General features: G+C 39.6%; 2 protein-coding genes across 8 annotated transcripts in view; one reads left to right on the forward strand and one right to left on the reverse strand.

Annotated features, from left to right (window-relative positions):
* LOC131681734 (uncharacterized) overlaps positions 1-25725 on the forward strand; it is a 261792-nt gene that overhangs the window by 169390 nt on the left and 66677 nt on the right. For all 7 annotated transcript variants that reach the window (XM_058962718.1, XM_058962716.1, XM_058962717.1 and 4 more), the window contains one exon: positions 9080-9604. In XM_058962718.1, the coding sequence (XP_058818701.1) occupies positions 9199-9604 (406 nt within the window). In that variant the 5' untranslated portion in view covers positions 9080-9198. The remainder of the gene's footprint in view (positions 1-9079; positions 9605-25725) is intronic.
* Positions 7473-8199, reverse strand: LOC131681735 (uncharacterized). Its single transcript, XM_058962724.1, has 3 exons — positions 8068-8199; positions 7864-8007; positions 7473-7791 (listed from the first exon to the last, which is right to left on the reverse strand). Exons 1-3 carry the CDS (start codon positions 8116-8118, stop codon positions 7576-7578), a joined length of 411 nt encoding a protein of 136 aa, XP_058818707.1. The 5' UTR covers positions 8119-8199; the 3' UTR covers positions 7473-7575.

A 25725-nucleotide genomic window follows, 5' to 3' on the forward strand; every position in this document is an offset into this window, starting at 1 on the left:
GTTTTCATTTTTTACCGCTTTGATTTTAGTAGATCTTGCAAAATAGAACACGTTGCATGAAAGGGTAGACTGTTGGCAACATCTTTGAATTTTATTAAATTGTTTGATACGTTGTCTTCATTTCTAGAGACAAAAATATGTGACGCAGAAAAGCCGCCAACTTACCCCAGCCTCGGGGTAAGTTGGCGGTATGTATGGGGTAAGTTGGCGGACTGCCAGAAAATAAGCAATCCAATGGAAATACAATTACATAAGTGGTCCATATGAAATGTGCCGATTGTCTTTCAATAAAACTGTATAGTATTCGACACTTTTCATTATATTTCAGTCTCAATACCCCGCCATTTTGACTTCGACGACATATTCAAAAGCAAATTTTCAAAATTCTTCAGGCGGTCGGCTGAAATAATTGTCCTCTGCGTTGACGAGAGACACAAGAAAAAGTTTGTCTTACTTTGGAATGAATTCCAGAAATAAAAATATATGATGACTATTTTTGCACTATAAATAGTACCGCCAACTTGCCTAGTGTGCGTTACCACCAACTTACCCCAACCGCATATTTTATAAAAAAGGATTTAAAAAAATACTTTTGGGTATGAATAGGAATAATATCTATACGGATGCTGAAAGCTCTTTTTACGCACTAACGAAAAGTATAATCGTTCGGGGAATAGATTGAAAACCACCTTAAATAACACAAAATGTTTAAGATTAAGAAAATTTACAGAGCTTGTTCAAAAACACAATATCGCCTACAGCTTCTACAAAACACAATGTTTCACAACAAAAACACATTGGATAATGCGTTTCACATTACTTGAGGTACACAACGAGAGACAGCGCTTTATGTCTAATAGAAACGGAGAAAATGGGGTTCCGCCAACTTACCCCAACCGCCAACTAGCCCCGGGTTCCCCTATATATTTTGTTTTTGCATCAATTGAAAGGCAAAATAAACGAAAGCAAGTTTTGGTCAATCAAACTCATTTTTCTCCGGCTTCACTACTTACTGAGAATAGACTATACGTGTGTCACACAAGTGGTATTTTGTAAAATGTTTTAATAGCCACATCAAGTTTTAAAATGAAGTTAAATATATTATAATGTATCATGACCGTCAGCAAGGGATTATTTTCAATGACTGCAGAAACCAGAACCATAAAAAGTTTCCTGTTCTTTAGATAGTAAAAAATAAGGTTTTTCCGTTATCCGTGTGATTCAGTAATGTACAGATATGAGATCTGAAGGCTTTAAAGGCATGATTTTCGAGGATTTCGACGAGGATAGAATTTTTATTAGATTTAAATTATTTGCAACCATGATGTATTTAAAACTTGTAGGACATTTTCATTTCTAAAATATTTTAAAATGCATTGCCTTTCTAAAATATTTTAAAATGCATTGCCTTGTGGGGGGTTTCGTTCGCTGTGCAAATGAGTAACTGAAACAAATTCTTGGCCTAATCTTTCAAGTTATTTATTTAGATTATTTGGATAAAAAGCTAAGTCGATTAGTATATAAGACTCGAACAAATTCTTCAATGTACGACCGGTTATCGTCTACGTCCCTTTCAAACATGTTTCAGAAAATTTTGAATTAATTGGAAAATGCGTGTAAAATACCTCGAAAAAAACACATAACAATATGTGTTTATATCTTTTCCCAATATATTCTAGACAGTTTTAAAGGCACCTACCTAATCATATCTTTGTTCTAATTTACATTATCGTAGTAATTGAGAAAATTTTGTTTGCTCCATTCTCACCCCACCATCGACTGTAATTTCGATTGATGATAACATATTTACACTTTTAAGTCATAATTTGTGAATGGGCAACTATGTCAAGCTGAATATGGTTGAACTAAAAATAATCGTGCTTCACTAGTGGACATGTTGTGATTTACTGGACGAAAATTCTTAGAAATCATCGTACTAATTTTTGCAAATGGTTGTCAATGATTGAAATATAGTTTTTACCCAGAGTGCGATGTGTTGTTATAAACCGTGAGTTCCAGGAATATCAGAACATGCATTGTAAACGTGGAAACATTTAGGCATCTTTCACGATTCCATACACTAATAATGTTAACTAGTCAAATGAAATACGTTTATTTCTCTAAACTCTAGAAAGAGCCTAAATTGGAGATAAGTGACCTTGCTCAGTGATAACAAAATGAGTTGTATTGATACGCGTATTTTACTGTCTTCAGTGCATGTAGGCGAAAGAATATTGTATCATCTATAATGTGTTGTAATTTATAGCTTTTTGTAATTTGTAGCAAAACCGCTCATTGTAGCAATTCTGTGCCAAATCTGTTAACGAGTAAATATGACACAAAAGTCTTCAATATATAAGATGATGTATTTTTTACCGGTGGAGGAACCCTCTTGACCTAAGAATAACTTTTGAAAATAGCGTATGTATGCTTTGAAATATGTTTTTAAAAAAACCGTAACTCGAAAACCGTTCAGGGTTGCTTTGAAATTATGTCTGCGAAGAAGTAGGGAAACAATATAATTTTATAAAGACTAGGGGGTACTGGGCCAATTCGGGCCTAGTAAGGGTCTATGAGCTATAGAACTGGAAAGCGTCAACCGATTCACAAATAAATATTTTTTTCTTGAAAGCCTGATCAATAGCGCACATTTTTTCCTAGGGTGACTTTATCCGATCTTTTACGAATTTCCAATCTCTCCATCGAAATATTTGAAAAAAATCTTAAGACTGTTGCAGTGGTAGGGAAACAAATTAGAACTCGTCATAGATAGAGCAACATTAGTCACAAAAATCGAAGTTAAACTTTTCGCATAATATTAAAATTTAGCCTTTTCATACAAATAAGTAAATTTAAGTAATATATTGTGATTATCGAAGATATTTGCAATCAGAATACTTTTAGCACTCAACTTCCTAGATGCAGTCGTTTTCGAGATATTATAGATTTTGTTTCAACAAAAGGAATTATTACGTTATTCACGTTTCTCCATTAACGTTTTTCATGGAAAATATGGTCGGTGTGAAGCCAGACCGGACTAAGTCGCAAAATATCAAAAAATGAGATAATGATAGCACTGGATAAAGATCTTCAGCTACATTAGACTTTTGCAAAATTTGAAATAAGTAACAATAAACAAGAATTATGGTAAAAAATAATTTCCAGTTATAACGTAAAGGATGCTCCGATTCAAATTTTAAACTCGTTTTTCTCGAAATCAATATATTGTCATTTAGTCCGGTCTGACTTAACACCGACCATATAGAAATGTGTAATTGTAATGTAGAAGTAATGTAAGTGTACTTGGATAACGGGGAAGGCTTTTTTTATACTCTTGCAATTAGCACCGCCACATGCATTTTTTATTAACTATGCTACCTAAGAGTGATTTGCCATCAAAATATCTTTAACAAAAATCGTCCAAAATGTTGTAGTTTACCAGATATTTTTAGTTAATTTCAATAAAACGAGTTAGTTTGAAAGTTCCCTCGGCGATCCGAGGTTTTTCCACTAAAAAAGAATTAGAGTGATTATATCACATAAAAACTTTGAGTGCGAATTAGTACTTAACTTGGTGACCTTTATTACCAACCTATGCCTTGCACGAAATAATGTACAAAGTGGATTTGAGGCCAACTTCTCTCTAGAGGTGTCCTGGGTTTGACGATGAGCCCTGATTTTGGACTCTTTTAAACTTGATGTGTCCCATGCCAACACTCCCGAAGATGAGAATGTACCAGATGATCTTTCCCTTCACGATCAACCACGCTCGCGATCTTCCGAGTATGATAATACTCCGGTGATAAAGTGAACCGTCTAGCACTTATAAATTTACAAACGCGGTCTCAAACGTGCATCTACAAATGCCTGTGTTCGCGTTAAATTCAAATACATAGGGGAGACCGGGGCTGGTTGTCCGAGTTTTGCTTTCGGAATTTCTGTACTCATCTTGGTTAGACTTTTGAAAAACGGTTTGCGCTGTCATAAAGATACACTCCTTGAGCACATATGTAATTTTTTTTCATTCATACAAAAAAATCAGGAAAAAAGGTAATTAGTAAATAAATGCGGAAAGAAAAATCGGTCAACCAAACCCAGGGCTGGGGTAGGTTGGCCGAGTTTGGTAAAATAAGTTAAACACGTCAAATGTATCAGTGAAAAACCTTTATTGATTATAAAAAAACATTATTATATAGGTAAAGAAAATAAAACCCACTTTTTACTTTTTAGTCTTTTTAACCTTTTTGAACTTAGTTTCGACAGCTTTAGTGAACTTTTTACCAGCTCTCGATGCTGTTTTTCCTTCACCTGCGTAGGCTTACGTTTGAATTCATTTTTCTCCTCCTCCAATGCTGCTTTTATTGGGGAATCCGTCAAAATTAGAGTCGATCGGTCTCGGGATGTCTACAACCTTGCCGCTTATTCAACTCAGATCGTGCATTCGCCTTGTGGAGAGGTCTGACGTCTTCAGGGAGGCTTTCATCTCCAGCAGATTCTATGCTAATATGGACGAGTATTCAGGGTTGGGTCGATCTGTGACAAATCCTGCCAGAAACTCCTCAGGAGGAAAAATTTCATCATTGAAGAGGTACACGCCAGATACTCTGAAACCAGCTTGGCATTTAATTTATAAAATATTGGAATCAACTTTTTTATGAACAATTTCCAAACTTTTAATGATTCTAATCTCTTATTTCTATTTGGTAATAATTTTAATTTATTTTTATTACTTATTTCTCGTGTATATTTTCCTCATAATCATCAATATTAGCATAATATCAAATTTCGCTTTGGAAAAGGTTGGCATTTCACAAATATTGAGGTGCACATTGTTCTACGCTAAATTTACATCTCGGCCTACCAACCCCAATGCATATTTTCGAGAACACTCACGATGTACACAAACAAATAAAAGATTACACTGGTAACCGTTATATCATTTTGTTGGGTTTTGAATACCCTTTCCAACGGTATCAAGTTGTTGGAAATCGGATGTAAATTGATTCGCGTTACACATATTATTTAAATATATGCACGCGAAGCTACATACACGCTAGCGCACACGACATACAAAAGCCCACGCGATCAAACACGTTAACATACAAACACTCGAGCCCTTACGATGATACACGTGATCGTGAAGTTGCTACGTTGGCACAGTTGAACCGTACACTGCCCACCCTAGTAACAATTGTAGTTTTATGATACTCCTGAAGGTTTTCTTAAAACCTAGATTACACTTGTAGTGTGCTATAAAACCTCAATTGTTACTTGGGCATGATCGCATATCAGTCCCATAAAGATAGGAAATTCCATAGAAAACGGGACAACTATGCGATCAAGGGTAGTACACTCAATATTACATTCAGAATCAAGGCCAACTGCCTTTGGCCTTTAGCAGTGTTCTAGTGGGTAACAGTTTCCGTCTCGTCTGAAATTGTAGTAAGTTATTCTGACAGGGAGCCCTTCCGAGAACCCAGCTCCAGTAGGACAACTCTCAAAAATAAATAAATAAAACTAACTTTTTTTTTACCCCAGGGCGACTAAATCTATCGAGAGGGGGGTATGGTAATTTTGGGAGAGATGCCGCGTCAGGTGAGATGCCGCACTACCTACATCTCGTGTATAGAGTGACTTTTCTACGATGATATGGTGTTGCTAGTTCGTTATTCGAAAAGTTACAATACTAGAAAGTGTCAAATGTTTCTTTATTATTCATTTACAAAAGTATTGTTAATGATAATGTGCGTCCAGTTACATCGCGGACTTCCAAAAACTTTCAGTATTTCGTTATAAATTTTGTTTTCTGTAAATTGGGTGATTTTTAGTGAAATATGTGTCAGTTGACTAGTCGTAGCCTTATAGAAAGTATTCGGATTCCGTGAACCGTAAATCTATATTTTTAGAGGAAAATATCGTGCAGCCTCTCTCTCTCTCTCCTAGATGCCGCATCACAACTGCAGATGAGCTGCCGCGCTCGATGGCTGAAATGCATTTTTTGACACTTTCGACAAATTTGCTGAATTTTATTTCTTCTAAAACCCGAAGAAGTGAATTTTGTATCTACTTTAATTGAAAAGATTGCTTCTGCAGCGCCTTTACAGACATACTTCGAACATGGTTGTCAACTCCAAAAGAAGCCTCATTTACTCGCTTGCGAAGTAACTAAATAGTTCATATGAATGGTTTGTACACTATAGAAGAAAGTTAGAAAGTTTGCATACATGTCGACCGCAACCAGCAGTGGTGGATCTTTTTGCGGTCTTCGAGACTTTGTTAAATTGGCAAAGCAGATTTCAGCTGCCGAGCTACGAAAACCGTTGTCAGTTAATACAGCTCAACACTCTAGGCGTCCGGAGGGACTACTCTCGAGTCCTGTTTGTCTCGGACTTACTGTCTGCCACAGTGGGTTGCCCCACGATCTTCGGACGTCTGGATCTTCAAGCCCGCGATCGAGCTTTACGCAATAACTCTCTTCTGCGAGTTCCGTTCAGGAGAACCATCTATGGTCGCCAGAGCGCTGTTACCGGACTCCAGCGAATTTTCAAACGGTGTCGCGATGGCCTTTGATTTCAACCATAATAAACATAAACTCGAACACGCTATTTCGTAACAAAACACGTACACATGTTCGCCTGCATAACCGTATCCCATGTATGTACACGATGTACGTTCGTGGCACCAGTTTTCTCTTTCTCACTCTGATCATCACTAGCGTTGACTCTATTTGCCTTGTGTAAATAGTTCTCGTGTGCACACCGGGTGTATGTAAACGGATGTTTGAACTAGAGTTTGTGCATCGTTCGTTTGGGTTCGATGTTCGAGGCGAACCTGTACATCGAGAAGAAGCATGTTTGAGGTTGAACGCGTGCACGAAATTTCGTACACAGGTACACACTTGTCGATGTGCATAGGAAGCTTGTTTGAAATTGTCGCAGTAATTATCGACTCACCCTTTACTACGACTTTCGATTGCTGTTTTATATGTTTACCTCTCGTCTCGATCCAAGCGCCATTTCTGGGCCTGGTTCAGGTCCGATACTGGTCTAAGGAAAGCAGATGGTTAGGATGTAAGCACTGGTCCTAATCTGGCAAATTATCCGGACCCTTGGAATTGATTTAACCCTCTCTATGCTGATAACTATCACATACGAAAGGCGCCGAAATTGACACATGCTAAATGACTGTTTTATTGGGCGATGCGCAAAAATATACGGCTTTTGAAGTGCGTCGTTTTACCGTTCATTATCTTCGCGGTAGTATGAGTTTAATACCGAAATGTGCAATAATATATACACTATACATATATAATATACGGTTTAAAAATGGCACATTCTAATACTATGACTGGTATCGCTTTATACGAGAAGTCGTACTTGGTGTTTAATCAACATTAAACAACTACGAAGCTAAATGTGCATTGAGGAAACTAATTCACCCTCTAGTGCTAGTTATAGGAGATAATAAAAAGTAATTTTAACTTTTCTGAACATCGTATATATCGGTTGTTTTACTATTATTGAGTTGAATACAAATTCAAATTCTTTAAATCTTACAGCGTTTCAACTTTAAACGTTACAGCTCAAACTTTTTCTCAGCCCAGAAGCACTTGTGAAAATTGTAACCCTTATCCTCAACAGTATCTCCCTCGACCCCGGCACATTTCTCAACGACCTCTGCAACGGCATTAGCGTCATGGCCCTCGGACAGGAAATCGATGAACTTCTGTTTCTGAATCTTACCGTCAGCAGTCAGCGCGCCTGTTTTGGTTAGGAAACAAGCGACAAAACTCTGCGAAAATATAATAAGCAATTTGCTATTGTATAATGTTGCTCTTATTTGAAGTTCGAAACCCGGACGTACCTTCGATTTCTCATTATCCGGGAATGGGTTTCCACTGGATTTGGATCGTTCTATAAGGTCACTGTTCAACGTAACGCCCAGTTCTAAAGCACATTTTCCAACAACATCAGCTAGCAGTGCTTGTTGCTTTTCTGTATAGGCAGCCTGTCGAATCGTATGTCGCAAATTAATGGAGATACTTTGATGTCATATATTAGAACTTACCAAACACGAGGCAGCTAATCCCAAAAATATTAAACTTGCGATGAAATTCATTCTTGTTTAGGTTGATTTGACGTTGTCGTTCAGGGAGTGATGTTGCGATGAACTGAGTTAATCGTGCGACTCGTAGACTATTTTATAGCTAGCCAAAAATCCGCGAAGCTGAAATCCGGTCCCCATTGTAATGCATCTGATATAAAAAAAAATCTTATTATTTTCGCACCATCTTGATTGATGGAATCGTCGGTCCTTTAAATCTTTTGAAATAGCACCGTCAGCGCCGTTTTACGACAGCAAACCAAAGGATAAAAACTTCCCTATAACTGGTTTTACTGTTGACTATCGTTTCACGTGAAACTGAAACAGCAGGTTTGTCTTAGTGCAGTATGTTTTTTCATAGCCAAAGTACTTCTAATCTTCTTCTTCCTTACAGCCCCAAGTCCCGACAGGCCACTTGACCTTCGTCGAATAACACCGCTTTCAACGTTCTCAGCCGAGTGATTACCAAAGCACTCTAGAATTTTGCACATTAGTCTGCAGTGTGACATGCATGGAAAATCAATGCGGTAAAAACCTCTGTCCACTTGCAGCTGACATTAAAACTTTGAATTGAATATATTTTTCTTATATCATTTTTATGTCAGTATATGCGGAACATGAAGAAAAACAATCTGCTACTTATCGGAATAAGAATAAATTGTTATCATAAATCTAGACGGTAGGTTGAACCTTCATGTAGTGTCTTCTCGCCAACATTGTATTCCTAATATTGTATCTAGCTTTATCATAACGAGCTCCTATTAACTTGACATGTTTATTACAACCGATAAAAATAAACAAATTAAATTAAATTGAACATTTACGATTATTCCGTGTATTTCAATCCGTACTGCATTTGATGGTACTGTAGCTACCAATAAAATTCTTCTCATTATCAACTCAAACCTGTTACCTGTATGGACGCCACCAACAGAACCAGAAAGTAAGAGTTTTTTTTGCTTCTTCTTTATTACAGTTTGTTCAACTCCACACATATCAGCGACAGCCACGATTGTACGATTCTACCAGATCGAGCTGAAATTCCAGAACGCAACAGCTCGGCTCAAACCCAGCAAAAGTAGCAGTCTTCCAACGATGAGGTGGTTCAAACGATCCACCGAATCACCGAAATTACTCAGTCTCTCGCCATTGCGACATTCCGAGCTGGAGAATGCCTACGATAGTCAGGAGCAGCAGCAGCACGAACAATCCGCCCACGAGAATGGTGATGAACAGGCAAGGGTCGAACCGGTCGCACCTGGAACGCTGCTGTCGGATCTTTTCGCTGCCTCGTCCGGTTGCTCATCCACCTCGTCCGGTTCGGCGTCCTACACCACAACCAGCTGTAGCTCACCGTCGACCACTTCGTCACCCTCTACCTCAGCTACCTTCTCCTATACCAGTGATAGCAGTAGCCTAAGTAACCAGGGCACCAGAAATCACCCCAAGATGGCCAACGGCGGAACAAGCAACGGAGTCACGCCACGAAAATCGAGGATAGGTGAGTGCAAATAAGTTTGACCTAACGTCGAGAAAGAAAATCGTCGCGACTTTTTGTTGGAGTTTTGCATGCATTTTACAATTGTAAAATATCTTATACAGTTAATCACATAATTTATAGTACGCCCATGATCAGTAAAGTTTGTCCATTGTTTTGAAGGGAGTACATTTTGACACGTGCACAGTTTCTGAAATGTTTTCTAGAACTCTTGCATTTAATACAAGAATTTAAAAATGTTCAATTTTGAAAGACGTTAAAATAGCTTGTCTTCAGGAAACAGTTGCGACTAGCTCAAACGGCACGTTGCTCATGTTGATCGGAGACTTTGCTATGATTTGCCTTTTCATAAATTACCTGATGGGAAGGATTGAGGAAGTGGTAAGGTTAGCGATAAGGAAAATAACGGCACCGAGAGCATAGACTATGCGGGAGTATTCTTCACTTCCAAGAGAGTAAAGACACTTCCTGATCAGCGGATATATCAACACCCCCAAGGGGATATTGAGTTAACAGAACGAATACACCCCCGATGAGATATTGCTTTTCAAATTCTGCTGAAAACTTTAGTTTTGTAAACATTCGCCGTGACTTTTTGGAAGTCATAGTTCAGTTTATAACTCTTTTTTCGCCAGAATTTTTTGAGAACGGTCCGAGATACTGCAAAAATACTGCTGTATTTTCTCTTGGTTCTCAGAACTTCCCAGCTGGAAAGCTAGCCTCATCAAAACATCAGTACACTTTAAACATTACTTGGGATTCCACGGAATGTTATTCTGATGAAGGCAATATGGTTAGACAATAAAACGGAAGTATCTCGTCCAATTTCTATTTCGGCTCCGTTATCTGAAAAGAACCAACTAAAATTATTATATATTAAGCCAAACCCACTGACACTGCGGATGAATGAGTTGGGAGGGATTGAAAAGACACCAGCAGATCATCCTTCAGCGCAATCGAGAAGTGACCTTTCTCCAACCTTGCTTGCACTCGATAAGTATTGAGACTCGAAGACTTTGTACCATGAGCCGTAGCATTGTTCAACACCTATGGAATTGTGCAAGGAAGGAGCACGCTTCTCGCAACTGTCAGTATTCACAGTATTCATATTGTGGGAAGTGACTCAGTTTTCGATTCCCTGAAAATTCTAATAGGAGTGGAAATGATTGGCACGTATCAACGTTTTGATCAGAAAGAGTGGGAATATACATTCTAGAAAAGTATACACAATTAAATCCAATTTTGTAATACCACTTATTCAAAATTGAATTATTACACAGTAGAACCGCAAGAGTGCCTAGACGTTTAAATGATCAAAGACGATGTACTTATGATCAGATAACGATGGTTCGAGCTCGTTGGGTACGAGCCAGTTTGCCTACTCATGTCCAATACCGTCAGAGTAGAGAGTTACATCTAACACCTATTATATGCCAGATCGTGCAAATGTTGGGAAATTTCCTACATTAAGTATATGCAGAGTTGCGCTACGTACCATCAATTAGGTGCCTCTAAAAATGATCTCTGAGCTGCTCCAAATTATGTGGTGGGCATTTGCATCACTGCCGATTATGAATGAAAATCCATTTCTGCCACATTATACTACCCCTTTTGAAATCATCAGATGGTGATGATTAATTATGCGCAAATATAGACAAAACTTTAAATTTTTGTAACGGTGCGTTGTCATATTTTTATTGAATACATGTTATATATCTGGCGTACCACAATGTCTAATTTGTAAAATCAGCTTGAGAACATGAAAAAATACTAAAAGTTATCAATTTCCGCAAAACATGTTTTTTCAAAGAGGCTTTCGTGACTATGATTCCAGCTCAACAACTCTACTGAAAGCATAACAGCAATCAAATTTCATTAGTACACGGTCTTGTGGTTTCATCGAACGATTAATTCAAGAAAAAAAAATGCGAGCGTTTTTCATCTGAAAAAAAAAAATAAATGAAAAATTTATAACATTTATATGAAAATTTAAGAAATAAATTACGCAGAATAAAAATAAAATAAAATCTACCTTAAGCTTTTTCGGCTATCTTGGTCATTACAACGAACGGAATAGCACGATTTCGAGCTTAAAAGATTGATTGTGTATAACCTAGGGTTGTGTAGAACTTATGGTAAGGGCCACAGCCTCCTGTCGCCACATTCGAGCCTTCAGTATAATCAAATACAAATTAAATACGCCAAGGCCCCATACAAAAGGGTCCGCATTTCTTGACACAACGAAAAATCAAATTTGTCTACCCAATTCCTCTGTTTCGTGTTGAGAGATCAGAATTGCAGAAAAATAATAAAACTGGCAACGGTTTCTGATCAAAGTGAGCTGTTCATATTCGATTAAATTTTTCTTATTTGTTTATAGTTTTTAGTGCCAAATTGGACCCCACTAAAAATTTAGAATCGCTACGAGTTATTGGAAAAGTTCAAGTTAGGCACCAATAGTTTTGCTAGATTTTTCAAAATAATGTATTTTCTGAAGTGACTGCTCTCACAACACAAATAAGCCGGCAAGAGAATTGTTTCCTTATTGAGTCCCTGTGTGATTTCTTTAGTTTTCCAGATTAATAAGAAGAATTAGGCAATGTGTTGGCAATTGAGATCACGCTGAAGTACAATTTTCAGATGAACTGTGCTGCGGTTTTTCAGCTGCCCCTTAAGGGGAAACTTAATGGAATTGCGCTCGGGGCTTTGCCGAATTTTTAAAAATCGCCGGTAAAAAATTTCGAAAAAAGGAAAACATACAAAACTCGAGAATCGTCTAAGCTACATTTTAGTATTTTTTAAGTTGCGAAATTTGGTGTTTTGTTCGAATGGTGTACCGGCAAAGCTTTGATTTTCAAATTTCTCTTATATTTCCTATGCAAGTACTACTTTTTATTTACATACATTTGTTGAGAATTTTATTAGGAACATTTCCACCGCTTACATCACATAGAATCGAAGCACCGTTTCGGAGATATGTACATTTTGCCGTACATCAAATCATATTTAGAAAAATCATACAGTGCTGCATTCGGTAACCATAAACAGAAAACCTTCCTACACAGTTGCAAGTACTCATATTCGACTCTCTTTCCGTATAAGTTCTCACACTGTGACAGCAACATATAGTGTCAGTCATACTACGTGAGTGCCTTTGCGAAAAAAATGTTCTGTCTTTTTGCTCTTTGGTTCACTCAGTTTGACTGAAGCCTCTCGATGACAGTCAGTTTTGAAAATTATTGTCATTATGCCTCGCAAAGGAAATTTTAAATTCTGCACGATGCAAGTCTTTAATTCAATATTACAGTTTAAATACATTACAATTGGTTTGGTTGCTAACCGAATTTTTTTGAGAAATGTTTCTGTCATTGTTTGCAAGCCACGTAAATTGCTCATGCAATGTCATATTTAATTATATAATATTCATTCTGTATTCTATGGGATTCCATAATAACATAAAACTAACATCTGTTTATTCGCAGTCTAGAGCACCCAATCACAGTAGGTAGGGTTAAAATGCAAGTAAGTCAAAAGAAATATATGTTGTGTTTTGATCATGTTGATGTGTTCGTTTAGTTAAAAATACGCTCTGTCTGTTGACAATTTTTTTTGCAGTAATCCAGGTCAAAAAACCACATGCATTACTACCAATTCAAGAGCATATAAGCTATAAGTATATTTCAAGTTTAACTATCAGTATGTTACTGATTTCGATCGATTTTAAGGCAAGTGAATTTGCGTGGTAGACAAAAAGGAAAGAGAAATTATCATTGTGTTGTCACTTGACTCGACTCTCTGCGTCCCGTCAATTTTTTTTCTCACTCTCCCTCGTCACTGTTGTTGGTACTCACTATGCTCAGTTTCGGTTGTTCAAGTTCTCTCAACTGAAAAAGACGATCATTTTGATTTGTGACCGAAGCTTTGCGTACATTTTGAAGAAAAAGTCATAGTCATGATTTTGTGCAAGTCTGAAATCATACTTGCGCCGCAGCGGATTAAAAATTTTACACTGTTGCCGTCATTTTACCCATCCTTGGTTGGTGTGCAAACGAAATGAAATCCCACGTGCTCCTGTTGATTTTTAAATTATTCGAAGTCATTTCCCGCTAATCAGACCAGTTGACATTGATCATGTTATACATATGTATTTTGAATAAATTGATTTTTTTACAGAAAATTCTACAAATTTGGTACACTAAACGAGCAGCCGCCGTTGCTCAAAGATGATTTCGCTAGAGTTTCTCAACGTGGTGCACTCGGGGCACTAGCATGACTGGCGCCGGAAGGTTATTATTATGAATTAGAAATGTATGATGTATGATGTAAAAACTAACTAAAATGCATTTAAACAGTGTTTTATTAGAAATGCTACTTCTGCTTTACTACAAATAATCTGTTAACTGAAATAAATTTTGCAACTGAATTGATAAGGAATATGGATTTAATTTTATCATATGCAATCTTCAGTTACCCGACGACGCGGATCATTGTTTATTTTATAACAGCAGATAGATGGTTTTCGATAACATGTCTCCAAAATGTAGATTGAAGTTTCTATAAACATTTTGTGCATAGATTCTTATAACATGTTCTAGACCAACACAGCACAAGTTAGTTGGTGCTTCAGGCATGTCGGACAGGTTCACAGTTTTTTGAAACTGTTTGTAATCTGTGAATATGAATGAAAAGTATGGAACGAATAAAAATGCAATTAATATATTGAAAATAAATGTAATGAACTTATGTACATATTATAAATATGATTGACGATAATGGTGATATATGAAGAATGTAAAAAAAAAATACTGACAATACACATCAGTTCCACACTAAATTTAGGAAGACAATGAAACTTTCACCAGATTGTTTAGTTTTAGATATGTATTACCTTCGGGGAACTTTCTTCATATTTCTTGGTTATTGTATCGATGTTTGTGAATTCAAGGTTTAGGAGTTCATACATCAGATATCAGTTTGTCTTCACATCTCGTCCTGAGTAGAAGCTAAAAATAGACCCGCACAAGTGAAACAGTCAATTCTACCTGCAAGCCGATCGGTGCCTATCGCACAGCAGTCCATATCATATCAGTGCACAAACAATATTGTATTGTTACCCCCAGCTGCGGAGTGAAATGAGTTTGCCAAATGAAACAAAAGTGCCCGTGCTACGGGATAACACGATTTTGATCAACTTTAATAAAACTCGTGTTAGACCCACAGTTCAGGAAGTGGAGCAATTAGTTAAAGTTAAAATGGAGCTTAATTTCGCCGAAGTTACGTACATCTACATCACGTTAAAAACTGTGTTTTGATCATGTTTAGAAGTTTAGCACAGGCAGAAAACTTCATTGAAAAGAACAACATGCAACACGAGGTCGAGTTTAATAACACCAGAATCAAGATCCCGGTGCATATGGAAAACGACATGGTGGACGTACGTATCCATGATTTGGCCCGCGCACTAAGAAAGATTAGATCAAACAAATCATGTCGCAATATGGAGAAGTACAATCTATTACGAATGACACCTGGAGATTTTTTTTCACCGGCATTCCCAATGGCGTTCGTATTGTGAGGATGCGAGTGACTAAACCAATACCTTCTTACATGACTATCGAATTCAATTCTCCGAAAGATGGGGTGACCTATAAGCAAACAACGCTAATCACATATCCCGGGCAGACACCAACATGCCAATTCTGTAACCATACAGCCCACTACGGAAAAACATGCGCCGAAGCAACTAGTCAAAGGTCGTCTACTATAGCCAAATCTAACAAGCAGCCACCGACACCTTCAGATAAACCAAAAACAACGATCCAATTAACCAATAATGCAGCTACAACCACGACCACCGCTCCCAAACCAACAACTAACATCGCCAATAAAGAAGAAATACCGATGATGACGGATTTACAACAGCGACCCGTAAGAAAAAGAAACAAATAAGAACCTCTGATCGTGAACAGCAAGAAAGCAGTACCGATGATGACATAGACGGGAACGATAACGCGAGAGAAGGCAGACTGAATGACCCCCAAGCGACTTCACCGCCAAGGAAAAGGATCTCAACACGCAGCAGCAAACTGCGTCAACAAGATCTGGAAGACCGACATTCATAGCATTTTTTTTACTTATTGTAAAAAAATTAAAAGACCCACGGCTAACGGCTGTGCTAACGCATTGAGCCGTTTCAAATAAATCAAATAAATCTGATCTGATGTATTTTTTTGTTATTCGAAGTGAACATGTTCTAACTAAGTATTATCTTACTCTTTGAATCCTTTTCAAATCAAACACGGAAGACTGGCACCTAATAATTGAGCTGCTTTGATCATATTGTTGGGTATTGAGCCCACAAAAAAATTCTAAAAAAAATTCCATTTTTCAAAATAAAATGCTAATTTCAAACATTTATAGATCAGGTAAGAATGAATTCGTACTCGTATGATATTGTATAGGTTGTTACGCACAATGTCAAAGAAATTATCCTAAGTTTTCTTCGAACTCATCATCGGACAATTGTTGATTTTATTTTATCTTTTATCAAACTGGAATTAATTTCTTAGACCTCCTGTACTTTGCATAATTTCCAGAAAGGGTTTCGTTTACTGAAGGGTAAATCTAATTTCATAGCAAATTATTGGTTGGCCGCAACTCGAGAATGTAGGTTTTCGAATGGTCATCGATTTAATTAAATTTTCTCGTAATAATTATTAATAGGAGTATTGACTTAGTTAAATAAATAGCATTGACTATTAAATTTTGTTATAAAGCAAAGCACTGGTACTACATTTCATTGCGGAACTTGACATTCTATGTCAACAATTTTCTTAGTATACCTTGTACAAAACAATGGCAGGGCTAGTGCTACGATCCTACTGACCACTACAATATTGTTATGTGGTATCAATGTCGGATTTGTTTTGTAAATCATGATGATAATTTAAAACAGAACTAGTGCATATTCATAATTTAAAAAAAAAATTGCTGCAATTGTGCCTTTCTCAACCATGTGTACTAGGATTTCACGGTTGGTTATGTTCATTATAAACTTTCAAATGCATATAACTTTATACAAAAATACGAATCAATATTCGGGATCAAAAAGTAATCGGCGGTTTGAGACTTAGGTTGGTCGTCATGATCTGCTGGTGGAAGAAGATGAGTACTAATCGCACCACGAATAGGAAGAATATTTTATGCCCAAATAATTTATGCGCCAAAACATTTTCACGAAAATTTTCGGAACACGGTAATAATCAATTGAAAAACTTATTTGAATCCACCTAGTTGTGCAATTGTGCTTTTGTTATTTCTCTAAACCATGACTTCATGATTGGGATTAATATAATTGTGGGAGTATCTATTGCATTCTTAGTACACTTTGCACCTATACACAATAGCTCGCCAGTCACGAACGTAATGAGCTACGTGTCGACGGTTATAATATATAACAAAAACTATTATTTTGAATTAGCTATCTCAGTATTAGTTCAATATTGTCTTCCTGCTACCATATTTTGACAGGCGGGGGTGAGTAATCCACAACCGAATCAGCCCCAGCTTATTTTGGTATACCTGTATACCTGGTGATATAGTATTGGTATAAAGATTTTGGGGTTAAGAGGGAGGGGGTGTTGGCGCCAAATGCAGTACATAAATATAATCGTCTAAATTTATAAGTTTGAACCATAAAAAAATGTTATTACACTCTGTGCGTTAAACAATTATTGAACACATTGTTTATGGTGAGACAGTCTAGATTATTGATTGAGTCATAAAAGTAGCAAACAAAATAGAAGGTGGGAAAGACCGCAACCGCAAGATCCGCCAGTTTTTTATAATCGCAAAAATTGTGTTCGCAAAAATTTTCGTTCCGAAACATCGCGACTCCTTCACCATACTAATCGTGAAATTATCAATAGGTCTGCTTTGGCATCAAAAATACAAATTGGATGTTTTAATTTTCCCTTTACTCCCTCTCCGCTTACATAGTTCCAGCTTCTGTGGACCCAGGAATCGTCGTAGGTGGCCAATGTGTTCAAATCGACTGTGGTTTGTCATTAGTGATCTAGACTGGAAAATCCAAGTAATATTGCAGCCATTTTAAGAAGTTTTGCGTTATTTTAATAGCATTATGGTACCAGTTTATATGGAAATTGCTTGTGGTCGCACTCTTTAACTCGGAACCGGAATTCCGACCGACACAAAGTTCAATAGCAGCCGATGGGAAGGTTGTACCTTCCATGAGACTAAGATTGAGCAAATCGGTCCAGCCATCTTTAAGAAAAATGAGTAACATTTTAGAAATATGCACACATACATACACATGGGCAGAAGGAGTTCAGGACAAGAGTTCAGGGCGTCACGACCCCCCACCCCTGGGATTTATTGCGAGTTGGGGAGTCTTGTTAGGACATAATGGGGTAAGCAATGTTGGGCTCTGCAGAACCTCTGTGAAAAGCTGGTGAACCCGTTCAACAAAAATGTACTAGCGAGGCCGCCGACCCAGCAAAACAACCAAGGGCAACAGCATATGCAACCGCCACAGCAGTGAGAGCAGCCCAGAGCACAGTGGCACGACTTAGAACAAAAGGTGGACTAAAGTCCAAACTTTTCCGTATCGGTTCATATAGGACGTTTTTATGTAATTTTGGTACGCTGAACTCGTTTTCGATATTAAAACATTTCAAAAATGAACATTTACTATTCATTAGGGTGTCTCAAAAATATTTTTTTTTCTAAATCGTTCTTAAAATTTGTGTATATTAAATTTTGTGTGCAAAATCGTTTTTGATATTAACATTTGCAAAAAAAAATTTCATTATACATTAGGGTGGCTCAAAAATAATTATTTTGCTGTGAAGGTTCAAATTTTTTTTAATAACATTTTTGTGCGCTGAATTCCTATGTTGGTTATAGAAAATAGAAATTAACTCTACTACTTATTAGAGTGGCTCAAAAGTAAATATTTTGTCTTTTATAAAGATTTCTTTCAATTGTAATTTTGAAACTTATTTTCCGTATTGAAACGAATTGATTGACATCTTATTATGGGGCTTTAGAAATGACTATATTATTTTAAAGGATCAAATAAGATGTGATTGTCTAATTTTGGAACGTTTAATTCATTAGTGGATTACTTGGTATGAAAACATTTTTTTTCATTTTCAAAACAAACATTTTGAGCGTCTTAGTGGAATATTGATTTACATTCACTAATCAACAAGATGGTTAACGATTTTGTTTTCGCAGGTGTGTTTTAAGTTGCTTAGATTGCTTATTTCATACCTTAAATTAAAATAAATCCAAAATCCTTTTTTCGCGTATGTGGTTCATTTAAAAATGGTCTTATTTTATTTGGATAATATCGCATACCCTTAAGCTATATCAGTGCTACGCAAACTCGGAAAAAATAGTCTCACCAAATGACTAGAACTCAACTGTGTTCAGTCAATTTGACAGTTATTGCCTAAGTTAGCAAAAATAGTTCATGAAACATTTTATGACACATTTCAGATGGTTGAAAATATTTACTGAATTTTAAACATTCTTAATTCCTTTATCACCCAAAAACCATACTTCTCATTCGGTTCCTTACTCTTGATCACTAGTAAAACCCTTGTAGAGTATGATCTAAATGTTATTTGAAAGTTGTGCATATATTCGTGTCACTATTCTAGTCATAAAGTGAATATTCAAATTAAATATCAGTAATAACCATGCGTCTCCATTCACAGTTTTTTCAAATTTTGACTGCTTATCGCAAGTTTTCGCAAAACTAGCATAGGCTCATTTTATAGAAAAAATGAAAAGCTTTCGAACGAGCATAGTGTGATCGCGGGCATTCACGGGCGTCGTTGTTGTTATCGCTTTAGAAGTTCGAATTCAATAAAAATTCATGACAAACAGTTATCTAAACACTAACTAAACCAACTAGTGACTTATTTTTGGCGATTTTACGATGTAATTTTATCACACGGATAATTTTGGTGAAGTAATGCAATTCATAAAATCAACCGTTTCTTTGAAAAACGAGAATAACAGTATATAGTTCCTACGGTCAAATAATGCAAAAAACACTTGAGTTATGCCCTTCAAAAAGCTGTCAAAAATTCATTTTGCATTCAAATCACCTAAAATCTCGTGAAAATGTTTCTGATGGCTCAGCTGATACGAGAAAAATACTAGTGAGAATATCGCATAACCTTCATATATGGACTTAAGTCCGGGCTCGTCCCACTGTGCAGAGAGGTCATACCAAGCACGAGCTGTGACAAAGCAATAGGTCGCCAAAGAAAGCTAAGGTTTCAGGTGTGTTACCCAAAAAGACCAGCCTAAAGTGACGAAACTGAGGCAAAAATCATAAAAGTCTACAAATGCGCGAAAAGCAGGGGCGACGTGACGGACAGATCAGGGATCAAGTGATTAGCATCAAATCTGCCGTAGCAGTAGCGAACCAATGCCGTTACTGGAGAGTACAAGAAACGCTGAAAAGAGAACGATGACCACGGAGATAGTGAAGTAAAACCTATGAGACGCCGAAAGTTGACCGGTATTCCCTTTCTGCGAAAAGAGCAAGCTTAGCAAAAGATAGTGAAACAGCCGACAAATGAGAGAGTATGAGAGATGCTCTAGTCGTCAAAGCAAACGACGGCGTGACGTACTCTGCGATCCTCAAAAAGGGTGAGAAAGGGTCACAAGCTGAAGGAGCTGGAGGACAATGTAGTAAGAACCAGGCGCACTCAGAAAGGCGAGATACTGTTTGAGCTGAAGAAGAATCAATTAATCAAGAGCTCGACCTATCTGGAACTTGTGGCAGAAGCGATGGAAGGAGAAGCAAATGTGAGAGCTTTAGTTCAAAAAGCGATGGTCGAATGCAGAAATCTGGACGAGATCACAACGGAAGACGAAGTGAGAAGCGCGCTATTAGAGCAATGTAACGTGACTAATAGCAGATGCCAATCAGGTTGAGGAAGGCATATAGTGGCACACAGACAGCAGCGATACACTTACCGCCAGCTACAGACAACCAGCCTCTGTTGCCGAAGCCCGGGAAGCCGCCAGGCGACCCATCGGCGTACAGACCAATCTGTCTGATCAACACGACTGGCAAACTGCTTGAGAGGATCATCCTCAACAGGCTAACCCCGTACGCGGAAGGTACGGACGGTCTGTCAAGCAACCAGTTTGGCTTTCGAAAGGGTAAGTCCACAGTGGACGCTCTCAACTCAGTGATAAATACTGCGGAGATAGCGATCCAACGGAAAAGGCGAGGTATTCGATACTGTGCGTTAGTGACACTTGACGTGAAGAACACATTCAACAGCGCAAGCTGGGATGCCATCGCGCTCTCGTTACACCGGCTTAGCCTACCGGTGGGTATGTACAGGATCCTGGAAAGTTACTTCCAAAACCGCGTACTGCTATACGAGACCGATGCCGGTCAGAAAAGGGTTCCGATTACCGCTGGAGTCCCACAGGGCTCGATCCTAGGCCCGGTGTTATGGAACCTCATGTATGACGGGGTTCTGAGACTGAAGTTCCCTCCTGGGGTCAAGATCGTCGGCTTTGCCGACGACGTAACCTTGGAGGTCTACGGGGAGTCAATTCCTGAGGTAGAACTAACCGCAGAACACGCGATTAGCACGGTGGAGGAATGGATGAGCGCGAGAGGCCTGGAGCTCGCTCATCATAAGACGGAGGTAGTTATCGTCAACAACCGCAAGTCGGCACAACATGCAGTTATCCATGTGGGAGAAGTCGCGATCACTTCACAGCGAAGTCTGAAGTCTCTCGGAGTCATTATAGACGACAAGCTGACCTTCGGCAGCCATGTCGACTATACATGCAAGAGAGCGTCGACTGCTGTTGCGGCTCTATCAAGAATGATGTCCAACAGCTCAAAGGTGTGCGCCAGTAGACGTAGGTTACTGGCAGGCGTTGCCGTATCTATCCTCAGATACGGCGGCCCGTCATGGTCAAGAGCACTGAGGGTAACCAGTTACCTACAGAAACTGGAGAGCACCTACCGCGTGATGTGCCTCAGAGTGATATCTGCCTACCGCACGGTATCACACGATGCATCCTGCGTGATAGCGAGCATGATGCCAGTCGGGCTGGTCATTCGGGAAGATGAGGAGTGCTTCGAGCTACGTGGAAATAGGGGAGCCCGCGAGCGCACTAGGGTGACCTCGGTCGCCAGATGGCAGCGTGAGTGGGATAACTCCTCGAAAGGTAGGTGGACCCACCGTCTGATACCTAGCATATCGAGCTGGGTAGGAAGACCCCATGGGGAAGTTCACTTCCACCTGACACAATTTCTGTCAGGCCATGGCTGTTTCCGACAGTACCTCCACAGGTTCGGGCACGCGGAGGTCCCAGTCTGCCCGGACTGCCCAGGTGTAGACGAAACTGCCGAACACATACTGTTCGTATATCATCGGTTCGACGTCGAAAGAAGAGTAATGCTTGACGTCTGTGGCTGGGACACAACCCCTGATACCCTTATTCAGTGGATGTGTCAATCGGTGGAGAAGTGGAACGCAGTCTCGGCTGCTACCATTCAGATTGCCTGTAGGCTACAGGTAATCTGGCGAACCGAGCAACAGACGACGGGCACGGCTAACTAGTGATTGGTTAGCTGGAGCGAAAAAGGCCAAGCGCAAAAAAGGGAGTGAATGGTCTGTTCATGCCGAGGCAGGTTTGGCGCAGCGACTGGCAACCGCGTAAGGGGTAAACCCAGCCACCCCGAAGCAAGACAGAAGAGTGAGTGTATAGGCGTATAAGTGGACTGCCTCATGCCAAGACGGGAGGGTCATAGCGTAGTATGTTGGGACTTAGCTATCGATACCTCATGGCGTGGCAGAGGAGTGAAAGGGTGAGCATCCAAGTCAGTCTCACACGGCATGTTAAGGGTGAGCACAAAAGTCAGCCTCACATGGTATGGTAGAGGCTAGCCCAAAAGTAAGCCTAGCAAGGAATGAAAAAGGAGAGCACACAAGTCAGCCTCATGTGGGAGTGTTTGAGAGTGAATCAAGGTGCGATAGAGAGAGCACTCAAGTAAGCCTCATACAGGACGTATGAACGCGTGAGTGAGAGTGAAAGAGTACACTAAGTACAGCCATCCCCCAGAAGTGATACCGAGAGGTAGTTCCTGGGAGGAACGATGGCGGAGCCCAATGGAGTTTAGTCGGTATTAATGGCAGCGTCACCATTCGAGCCCGACACGCCCCCAGTGCACCCCGTGCGGTAGATTGGACCCTACCAATAGCACGTGTACTGGGCTAGGACGTAAAGGTCTTCTCCATTGTAAAAAAACATACAACCAGCTTATGTCGACCGGTAAGATCAAAGTCGGATGGTCGGTATACTCATTACAATTGATACCTAGAACCACTAATCAAATGGAAAGGTGTTTCAGGTGTGTTTCGACCATCAGACGAGAAACTGTAGAGGACACAACTGATCTGTGCAGAAAATGTGGGGAGAAGAGACACATTGCTAGTGACTGCACAAAGCAACCGAAGTGCTTGCTCTACACGAATGATGCTTCTTATGTCCAGAGCACAAAAAGGCGAAGGCTCTCAAACATTGCGAAATAGCACAGCAACTGTTGTGTCAGTCAACAACAGAAACGAAGGGCGACGTTGCAATTATTTCAGAGGTGTATCGTGTTCCTCCCAATAACGGTAACTGGGTGGTGGGTAGTGCAGAGATGACTGCAATTCAAGTAATGGGTGGTTTCCCTGTCCAAGAGACGATGGATAACACACACGAAGGCTTTGTGATCGTCAGGATCATCGGTGTATTCGTCTGTAGCTGCTATGCTCCTCCGAGATGGACACTAGAACAGTACAATCAGATACTGGACGCACTAACCGACTCGTTAGTCGGACGAACGCCAGTTGTTAGTATACTTTAACGCTTGGGCCGTGGAGTGGGGTAGCAGGCTGACCAACGCAGCATGTTGGAAGCCCTGGCGGTCGAGAATCCAACGAGTGTATTGGTAGAACGAAAGGCTCAGCATCCTTAGTGCTGCCGTTGATGTAAACAGTGGTTAATCTGGTGACAATCGAGTCTCCAACGACGAGCTCCTTATAGTGACAAAAGGGCTGAATGCGAAGAAAGCTCCCGTTACGAAAACGGTATCCCCAACGTGGCACTGAAGACCGCGATGCTGGCGTTTCCGGACAAGTTCAGGATAGTCCTACAGAAATGCCTAAACGATGGCTACTTCGCGGACCAGGGATTCAGCATGGTATCAGCCAACATGCCTGCTGGATGTCTTGGTAAACTTCTGGAACAGGCTGACGACCTACGCTGAAAGTGAGAATGGACTATAGCAGAGGCAGTTCGGATTCCGAAAAGGGATATCGACGGTGGACGCCATCGACACAGTCATCGTGAGCGCGGAGAAAGCACCGAAACAAACGAGAAGGGGAAAACGCTATTGTTCCGTGTTAACGATCGACGTGAAGAACGCGTTCGGAAGTGTCAGCTGGGTGGCTATCGCCGTAGCGCTGCACAGCATGCGGGTTCCGGACTATCTGTGCAAGGTTCTGAAAAGTTACTTTCAGAACCGAGTATTGCTCTAAGAAAACCGAACATGGGCCAGAGGTCGATTAGGACCACGGTGATACTCCTCAGGGCACTTGGCCCACGCTCTGGAATATAATGTACAACGGAATGTTAACACTGGAACTGCCCAGGTGAATTTAGATCTTCGACTTTGCAGATGGCCTGACAATTACCGTCGAGACCCTGGAGGAGGTGGAGATGTTGACGGTAGGCGTCCTGGAAATCTGGATGGTTGATGTCAAGTTGCAGGTGACTCACCACAAGACGGAGGTGCTGCCGGAAAAAAATCAAGGTGTCGTGATCAGCGTCGGCGGACACTCAATACCATCGATGCGCGCGCTAATTCACCTAGGTGTGGTAATCGACGATCGGTTCAACTAAAGCATCCATGTTTACTATGTATGCGAGAAGGCAGCGAGAACAACTAACGTATTGGCAGGGATCATGCCAAACGTCGGAGCAAGACGGCTCCAGGCGAACCGGTCTAGGCTGCTGCGCTGAACTCAAAGCGAAACCGGACGACGTTGACAAGCACAAGCGGCACCTACTGACTGGCCCGTTGAGTACGCAAGGTCCACCGCCGGGACTATACCCAGTAGATCAGGAAGAAGCGGGGAGCTAAATGGTTCACGGAAACGAAAATTGGTATCGGGAGAAATCTACCGCCGGGGAATTCACTGTAGGGTGATTCACCACCTTGCCTGCACTATCCGACTGCATCAAGCCAAGCAAGGTGGTGTCATATTTTTCAATATTAAGAGCAATAGTACTCAAAAAAGGGCAAGGAGTTGAAGGAAGATAGTAACGAGAGAAATTCCGCCTCAGAGAATTTTCAGTCGGAGTAGAGTGAGTTCACTGCCGGGGACTACCCGAGTAGCTCGAAAAAAGACTGAGAGCTGCAAGTCACACAGAAACAGGAGTTAAATGGAATCAGCAGCTATGGCTCACTGAGACAGGAGGTCAATGGCGATGTATTAGATGAAGATGAAAAGCATGAGTCGAGAGTTAAATGGTTCACGGATTTAATTTTCCGACCACAATGTACCGTTTTTCTCTTGATCCCTTATTGCTCGGTCAACTTTCAATGTAGCGACATGACACTTTCACTGGAATTTTCGAAAAATTACGTTTAACAATATACATTCACGCAAGAAATCTATATTGGATAGAAAATAGCCATACATAGCAACAACAGCTACAACATTACATTTACTGATGGCAAATCGATAGACTATTTTTTCTTGAAACCTTGGAAAAAGAATGAGAAAACTCGAATTTCCATAAAACACAATGTGGGACTAGTCCCTTTTGGACGCCAGCTAGTACTGAAGTAACCCACATGGTTAACTTTGACTGCTAATAGCAAAAATTCTAAAAATTTAAATGTTCAAATTTCTCAAATGACAGTCCGCATAAATTACTTAGAACTATTAAAAAAGACAAAAATGTCAATTTTGGAAAAATAATTGTAATTGTAAATAAGAAAAATAATTGTAAATAAGTAATTGGGTATCTCCTCCTCTATACTGAAGTATGGCGTT

Source organism: Topomyia yanbarensis, chromosome 2 (genome assembly GCF_030247195.1).
Source record: "Topomyia yanbarensis strain Yona2022 chromosome 2, ASM3024719v1, whole genome shotgun sequence".
Lineage (NCBI taxonomy): Eukaryota > Metazoa > Arthropoda > Insecta > Diptera > Culicidae > Topomyia > Topomyia yanbarensis.

Bases quoted from the DNA above. Each gene is read 5' to 3' on its own strand.
- LOC131681735 (XM_058962724.1), bottom strand. From the start codon at position 8,118: ATGAATTTCATCGCAAGTTTAATATTTTTGGGATTAGCTGCCTCGTGT. The intron at 8,008-8,067 runs GTAAGTTCTAAT...ACGATTCGACAG, and splicing joins GATTAGCTGCCTCGTGTTTG to GCTGCCTATACAGAAAAGCA. The intron at 7,792-7,863 runs GTACGTCCGGGT...ATATTTTCGCAG, and splicing joins CGGATAATGAGAAATCGAAG to AGTTTTGTCGCTTGTTTCCT.